The 8532-nt window shown below is 42.7% G+C and overlaps 2 protein-coding genes across 2 annotated transcripts; one reads left to right on the top strand and one right to left on the bottom strand.

Moving 5' to 3' along the window:
- rep15 (RAB15 effector protein) lies at nt 1-889 on the top strand. The gene is made up of 2 exons (XM_054619565.1): nt 1-264; nt 344-889. Exons 1-2 carry the CDS (start codon nt 1-3, stop codon nt 887-889), a joined length of 810 nt encoding a protein of 269 aa, XP_054475540.1.
- A 3160-nt stretch (nt 890-4049) lies between these two features.
- poglut3 (protein O-glucosyltransferase 3) lies at nt 4050-8289 on the bottom strand. Its single transcript, XM_054620234.1, has 6 exons — nt 7931-8289; nt 7290-7487; nt 6609-6892; nt 6261-6465; nt 5287-5483; nt 4050-5015 (listed from the first exon to the last, which is right to left on the bottom strand). Exons 1-6 carry the CDS (start codon nt 8166-8168, stop codon nt 4575-4577), a joined length of 1563 nt encoding a protein of 520 aa, XP_054476209.1. The 5' UTR covers nt 8169-8289; the 3' UTR covers nt 4050-4574.
- Nucleotides 8290-8532: the final 243 nt, after the last annotated feature.

Genomic DNA, 8532 nt, shown 5'->3' with positions numbered 1-8532 from the left:
ATGGGCCAGACCATCAGCAAACCCGCTTCTAACCCCTTCCAGAACTCCCAATTGTTCTCCTCTTTTAAGCGCCGCTCCAATGATCAGAACCTGTCCCCTCGACCGAGCATCTTCTCCACACTGAGGGCCCCCGTGGCCAAACCCAACAGTTTCATACCTCTATTCAATGACTGCATCTCGGTCGCCTCATCCAGAACTCAAGAGTACCTCCTCTTCAAAGACCCAGAGGACAAGTTCCATCCAAGCCCTGAAGTGCTCACTCAGGTTGGTAACTTTGCACAGCACCTCTTTAGAATCACAACAATTATTTGCAGTGTCTTTAAAATGTCTCGTCTTCCAACAGGTCTTCCTGATGACTTACATCTCTCAGAGCATCAGCCTCAACATGACAGACACCTTCAACTGCACTGCCATGACGCCCGAGCAGCGCATCCTCCTGGGGGCCGACTGGGTCTGGGCCGTGCTGGAGAAGCCCACCAAGAACCCTCGGATCCAGATCGCAGTGCAGGTCCTAAACCTGCACGACAGGGAGGAAGCCGAGGAGGACACCTTCGGCCCAGAGGCCCGCAGCGAGTCTGTCCAGATTGCCCAGAAGGAGTCCAGCAACAAAACCATCTACGAGAGGATGGTGGACTTCTGCACCTCCATCGGCAAGGACTGTTACGCCCTCTTCTTGTTCTTGGGCAAGAAAAGCGACAAGGGCAATATCTACGGGGTCCTCAGCAACAACTTTGAGGCTGCCATCGGGAAGTGTGACAAGATTGACAGAGCTTTTATCGAGAACTTCTTCAAAGGTTCGAGGTATCTACATACACCTTCAGGAATGATGCAGGCAATTGTCACCAAGAAAGAGGGAGACTCTCTCACTCTCATGATTAAATTCAGCTGAACCAGAGGGACTTGTAATATTTATTGGCCAATACTCGATTTCAGTGATAAAACTTTATGTTGTAGAACTTGGGGGTTTCTTGGTGTATCTCTGGAGGAACAAACTCTAGACCTACTAAGATGTTGAGTTTGTTAAAGTTGTAGAAGAAGATTCTGGTTATTTTCTATCTATCCATCTGTCTATCTATAATAATGTCAGATCACTTGTAAGTTTTTCTGCTTTTACTTGGAGTCCTGTTTTCTTAACATCTTATTCTAGTCAAACATGTCATGTTAAAACACATCATTCAAAAACAAGACCAAACAAGACACTGCGCTGACAAAGTCTATAAAAAGCTGCAAGGTTTCATCAAACCATTTCTAAAATAGCAGAACACGGTGCTCAAGTTTTAGTTTGTGACAGGAGAGCTAGAGTGTGTGACTGTGTGTTTTAATCAGCTGTCTTTATTTTCCTGTGATATATTGACAGTGTGCTTTTTACTGAGAACTACACTACATAATGGCAAAACAAGGAAAATGATACCCAAAGTTGAAAACAAGTGAATTATTTTTTAGTGCCAACATAATAAGATAAGATAAGATAATCCTTTATTAGTCCCGCAGCGGGGAAATTTACAATGATATGCGTTTGGCTAAGACCCACCACTATAGAACCTTCTCACAGTTGACATTCTGACTGGTCAAACACAGGTGTAACTAATAACATTAATGATGGCTGCATTCCATTTCATGCTTTACTTCAACTGCTGTACATCAAACATTTAGACTCAAATGAAACCCTGTTCTATCCTATTAGATAGGATTCACAGCAAAACTCCATACCTGTCTTCAGTCTACAGTGAGATTATTGTGTGTGGGCAGAGGCAACATTTATTAATTTTATCAGTTGGATATCATCAGTCTTGACACTAAACACATCTCTAAGGAATAGTTACAGAGAAAGTGAATTTAGTTCAGTCAAAGCACAGATGACTGTTCACAGTGAGAGAAGCTTTCTTCACTGTGATGTCTTGAATATTGCCACTTAGCAGCTTGAGCTACATGATTTTATTGGAATATTTACTGTTGGGATTTAAGCAGAAATTGTACTTTTACTTGAAACTACTCTGCTTGAGGTGATTTTTTTTTTTTCTTTAAATTTGCATTGCATATTTCAACAGGTGAAAATGAAGGCTGGGTGTGGCAGTCTGTGGTGTATTTTGGGTTCAGTAGCTAACAAAGATATTAATCATTTTATTTACAGAGACAAATGGCATGGATAGTAACTTCTAAAATGATAAATATATAATAACTTATTTTGTTTTCTTCGTTTCTTGTCCACTAAAGTATAGTTTGAATGCTGTTACCATAGTAACATAACATCTGCATAGAGTGGGGACAAAAAGGTACTCAATTAAAAATATTTGTTTTTACCATTTGTCAAATGTGAAATAAGTTTAACAAATGATGGATGTATCTGATGATAAATATTAAATATTAATACATATACTTTCAACATATATCTGACTAATTTGTTTAGTTCCTCATTACTGTCATAGCAATGATTTTTTTTTGGGGGGGGGACTTGAAGATTGATTTGAGATGCAGCTCAGCACTGTGTGTCATGTTGTTCTAGTCATGAAGCAGAAAGAAAAATGAATGAATTAATGAATTAAAGTTAATTGTGAACAATTAAACACCAAGACATTGAGGAACACCATCGGAAAAGTCATGCTGTGATTTGGTATCAACAACTTTTTGGAGATTTATCGAGATTTCTGCAAGAATTGCTTTTTTTAGCAATTGGATGGCGAGGGCTTCTGTTGTGGAAACCGCTCAGAAACACCTTTACTGTCAATATACCTACTAAAGCCACTTGTCTTCCTTAATAAAATGGAGGGGGACACCAGCAATCAGATAATCACAACACAGGGAAATATAAAAACTATAAGTAGACTGAAGTCCAAGTTACCCTCTCTGGCCACAGTGCTGTTACACCTTTTTAGCTGTGTGACAGCCACAATATGGTGCAATTGTATAAAAGGCACCCTGAGACAGATCTCTGCGATCACTGCCCAATAAGGAGGAAGCAATCACACATTTTGATACAACAGCTGGGCCTGTAGAGCTATTGCTCCGTGAAAACTTAGATTAAATGATGAACACACCGAGTTGCATCCCCTAGTGGAGGTGACATGGTTACAGACTAATGCCAGATCAGGAACCTGAGTTATTGTTGCAGCCACAGCTGCTCAACACCAGGTGAGTGGCTGACATCAGGCCGAGTAGGGACATCACCATTCCAGTGCTTCTATATGTCCTCTGAGAGGTGTACATTCATCACGCATGGGTCTAGGTGGAGCCAGGTGTACTGCGTTCGTTTGGCTGGGGAGCCAGAAAATAAGAGAACCGAGCTGCCTGACCCGTTGAATAACCAGAGCCGTGTGGGCCACAGCTTCCTGTGATTATGTGGCAGGATTAGTTGTCTATGTAGGTCAAATTTTCACACATTTGTAAAACTGTCCAGCAAGCCAATGAGTATCCGAATATAAGCCGCGCACATGGTAAATGGTAAAGGACTTGCATTTGTATAATGCCTTTCAAGAATTCTGACCTATAAAGTGCTGTTCACTACATGTCACCATTCATACACTGATGACAGAGGCAGCTGTAAAAGGAGCCCCCTACCCATCAGCTAACTGTTGTGTTGGCTAACACAAGTAGGTAGCTTCTGCTTGTAAAAAAAAAAAAAAAAAAAAAAAATGTAAATCTGTAAGGAGATTTGGACTGTGTCTTACAAACATTTGACTGTAGAGATGGCTCCTACACATGTGTTCAAAGTAGTTTGCAATTTGAGCGTTATAACTTTACTTATATCCCTTTACTGCCATTTCATCACCCTCTAGTATGAGGTAAGAGGTCTATTTCAACCAATTACTCTTCTTTAAATCTGGATCTCCCTCTTGCACTTTAAAAGCAATGTAAGAGGAGCAGCTTCCTCTGTGGTGAACCTTCACTGTGCAGCAGAAGGCTGTGCAGCAAAGGAAGGTGAGCGCTGGGTGTGCGATTACAACCTCTGCCTTGTACAATAAAGAGTTGATTGTTTATGATCTTTCCAGTTAACGGTAAAAAAAAAAAAAAAAAAAAAAAAAAAAAAAAAAAAAAAATCTATTTCAGTTGTATTTATTGGGCTTTACAAAAGGTACAAAAACATACCACAACACACAGTATTTAAAACAAGAGCAGCATTCTCATTTTGAGAGCAAATTCCTGCAGCCAGGTCTTGAATTGGCTGAGGAGTTCTTAGTTTAAAAGGGACAGTGTGCAGGATTTAGTTGCATCTAGTGCTGCTCACTCCTCCCCTCTCAAGACTGTCGTAACGTGAGCTGCGGAGTGTAGTTTGTCTTTTCTGGGCTACTGCAGAAACATGGCAGACTTCCCCGTCCAAATGTAGATATGAAGGACTCATTTTAATTAAGGAAAACACAACAGATCTCCGTTCCATGTCGTTATACACAACATCACCTAAATACTACACACCGGCCCTTTAAATGATTCCCCAAACTAAAGGCACAAATCAGAATTGTAATACTTATTGTGAAATTCACATTTTCTTGTGAAGATCAGGAACATTCAGTTTCTCTATTTATATATCAGGAAAGTTTCAGAGAAAACATGACAACAATTAGAGACTGAGGCCATCTCCATCATAGTTCATCCTTCATATTGGGTTCTTCTTCGTGGGTTTTACGCTCACATGTGCACACAACAGAGTGGTCGTCGAGCTGAGACACCAGCTCCATGTCTGCGTGCAGTGTAGGCTGTCCCGTTTGCCGCTCTGAGTACATGTGCATCACTGTGTAGTAGTAACAGTACAGTCTGCTGGGCTGCAGCAGCTCCCGGACCACCGCCTGACCCGCTCTGGCGATCTCTTGTGCTTCGGCGTCGTTCTCTTTGGCCCATTTGATTTTGTCTAAAAGGTCCGACAGGTTTCTCTGGACGGGAACATAGTGAGTGCCTGCTTTGAGGTGGTGGTAGAAATATTCATAATACTGTGAGTCCTGCTTCAGAACCAGACTGTTCCCCAGCATGAGGTAAGGAAACCGATACGCTGCCACAGTTCCATCCACGTTCACCTGGTACTTGTACTAAAAGAGTAAAAACATTTTAAATATCAATTGATTCTTGAGTTGAGTGCATTTATTTTATTGTGTTTATCTACTTGTGGCTTTAACTCTTGGGCATCCCTTTAAAAAAGCAATGTCCTTAGAGGACTGCCATGAAATTATATATTACTATTGTCGACCACTTCACCTGGTTCAATGGTTTAACCAACTTCAGCAACACACTGCCGCTTTAAGTTACAGGAGAAAAGTGAATTAGAATAAAACTTTCATTCATGTGTTCATGTTTCCTTACCTTGAAGAAGTCAAAGAATCCAACGAGCGGTGCTTTGCCGACATGTTTCTCCCTGTCTCTGAAGAAGAACCATCCTGTGATGCCTGCGTCAAGCAGCTCAGGGCTCTTCTTGGACAGAGACACCAGGTGAAGACGCTCCTCACGACTGTCCCGGCCACGGAAAAACGCCCGATCTGTTTTGTTAATCCACGGAGGCCCTGGAGAGAGTGGTCCAAAAGTTACCCCGAAAGAAACTCTGACGATGTGAGGTCCAGAGAATTGAATGATCAACCAGATATAGAACAGGGAATATTAAACTAAGTGTGCAGTTCAATTAATCAATAAAATAACTTGTATGTACTTCCATATTTTTTGTCAGGGCTGAACTTGTGCTAGGACACATTCAAGGGTAACTTCAGTGTTAATCTCCACTAGTTTTGGTGTCAAGGTGTCCTCAGTATTGTGGGAGAACACTGCAGCCGGCAGCCAGGAAACGTGCTGAGTAGTAATCCTTAATTTAATGTGTGTCCACTAAAAGGTGCTTATTGTTGGCACAGACAACTCTCATTGTGTCTAAAAACATTATGGAGGAACCTACAGAAAAATAAACCAGACTCCTTCAAGCCAGTCTCCAAACTCCAATATAAGGCTTGTTGGAAACAGAGTTGAGTGACATGCAACCTTGTCATTGAAACTTTGAAACTTGTCATTCTGAGTCTAATTCTAGGTCTTAGTCTGGATCTGAAGTCCAACTCTGTTTAAGGCAGCTCAGGACAAATATATGAACTCATAGATGATCGGTAACTTACACAGACAGATATTCAAATCAATACTTGAGCTTCACTTCTATGCTACAGTAGGCCTCACCGTGGCTGAAGAGTGTGTGTGTGTGTGTGTGTGTGTGTGGCTGAAGAGTGTGTGTGTGTGTGTGTGTGTGTGTGTGTGTGTGTGTGTGTGTGTGTGTGTGTGTGTGTGTGTGTGTGTGTGTGTGTTACCTGTGTTTCCCTGGACAGACAGCAGGTCATTGGTGACACCTCTCATGGTCTCCAGGGTGGAGTGTGTGACCTCATAGGTGGGGAGGACAATGTCCCGTGTGTCTACAGAGCCACACCACGACAAGACCGGAACAGCATCCGAGCGCCTTGTCTCTAACGGCCAGTCGCCAACATTGATGTAAAACTCCACATCAGGCACCCTCACCTACATTAAAGATCCCAGGAGACTGAAATCAGCAACCACGTCATGCCATGTGCAGTCTCTGCAGTAGTATGATGTGTAAGTGTAGTAAAATGGGTCCAAACAAGCAAAAACACCAGTATGATCCTTGACATCTACAGCCTTACCTTCCTGGTTAGAGAGAGCAGCATTTCATCAGAGAACATCTTGAAGTCAGTGTACTTCCCCAGCGTGCGGCGGTACAACTGGTTGTTGATGATGGCGTAGTGAATGAGGCCTCCTCTGTTGGCAAACCTGTGAGGCACTTCCTGTCTGAGACGCTGCAAGTCCACCGTTGGAAAGGCTTTAAAATCCGCCACAACCTGAGGTTCATCGGCGGGACAGCGCATGTTGCTCTGCCAAACGGAGGCATCGGGCTCTGGACAGTCGCAGTATTCATGATAGACTGGACCTGAGCATTAGACACGACACTCTGGGTTAGATGAGGGAGCCGAGGTGGCCCTTGATCCATCTGTCCTGCATCACATTTTAATGTTGGCTTGGTGCATTTTCTACACATTTACAAATAGTGGTGTTATAAGAATAGTGGTCATGTTTTTGTCACAGTGTGGACTCAGTCAGGCACCTGCAGATCCTTATTGAGGGGATCGGGCCGTGAAGTGAAGCACAGTTGCAAATTAGCCACTATACAACTATATCAATTTAGTTGGGATTAAAAAAAGTATTGGAGGTCACAGGACAGAAATTAAAACCCCCTTTTGTGACATTCGACAATATAAATAAAAACAACTTGACTTGACTAATGGACATGTGCTGTTTTTTCATCACTACACTAACACAACACCAACCTGGGATGGTGTAGGGCGACTTGGCAACAGCAGCATCTTGGTGGAGTACTTCAACCATGAGGCCCTTCAGCACGGTGCTGTAGAGCCGGTACCTCACCAGGAAGGACCCGTCCCCTCTGTCCAGTGGTGGTGGGACGTGGATTCGGAGGTGCTCCTTCATGTCCAGCGGACTTATCTTCACTTTAAATGTGTCTTTACCTGAGCAACACATGTACAGAACAAGTCAGTGACCTGTATGCCTGGATGTCATCTTGCTGCAGGGCTCATGTAATAGCAGAGCCGCTGCCTGGCCCCTGACGCAGGGTGGCCCTTTGTTGTTAGCTGACCAAAGACATTTTTACAATGAGCACTACAACTGTCTTCAAGGCTCAGTGAGACATTAGTTAGGATTATTACAGAGTGGTGTGTTCACTCATCACGACTCGTCGATAAGAACACGATCAAACCATTGTTGAATGTTGTCTAAGTTACATCTGTTGATTGCGAACGTAACAAACTGTTCCCAAATAGTTAGTTAAAAAAACAAAACAATAATACGCCAGGAAATGAGCTAGCTTAGCCATTTGTGAGCCACCGCTCCAGCGATCCAATGTTTGACACCGGGACTCTTTCAGCATGTACGGTGTTTGTGGTCGGTTTACCTGGAGATAAAGTCAGGTTTTCTCCGTTTGAACCGACCGCCTGAATAAAGAAGTAGCGGACAGGTAGAACCGTGCCGGGGTTCAGCCCTGGACCCCAGATGAGACATCTCTCTGAGGTGATTCCTTCACTGTCACATACCGGCGACTTTATGCTGATTAATACCACGAAAACTATAAACTTACTAAATGAACCATCCCGAAAAGGCTTGACTAAGTCTACGCTACGCTCACACACCATATTCCTTCAGTACCTAACAGTAAAACGTCTTAATGTATTAAATATTGACTGTAAAGTTTTGATAAAAACTCCTACGCCGACATGTTGGGTTAAGAGAGTCACGCCCATCTCCGGTAATGCCTTCACGGGATGTTGGAAATGTTAGTTGCGGATTGTGACGCCCGCCTTTAAACCCACTGTACAGTATCAGAGCATCACAAGCATTCAGAGTCAACTCACTCAGTTGTTGTGGATTCAACCATACTACAAAACACCACAGATTACAGCCTAATATGTTGGAATAAATAAAGTCATTCATAAATAATCTGTTTATACATACCGTTTTACATGACATTTTCTTATACCCATTATTTTAGTCAGTGTA

Source organism: Anoplopoma fimbria, chromosome 19, assembly GCF_027596085.1.
Source record: "Anoplopoma fimbria isolate UVic2021 breed Golden Eagle Sablefish chromosome 19, Afim_UVic_2022, whole genome shotgun sequence".
NCBI classification, from domain to species: Eukaryota; Metazoa; Chordata; class Actinopteri; order Perciformes; family Anoplopomatidae; genus Anoplopoma; species Anoplopoma fimbria.
Note: the sequence above shows the minus strand (reverse complement) of the source record. Positions and strands in the feature narration are given on the sequence as shown.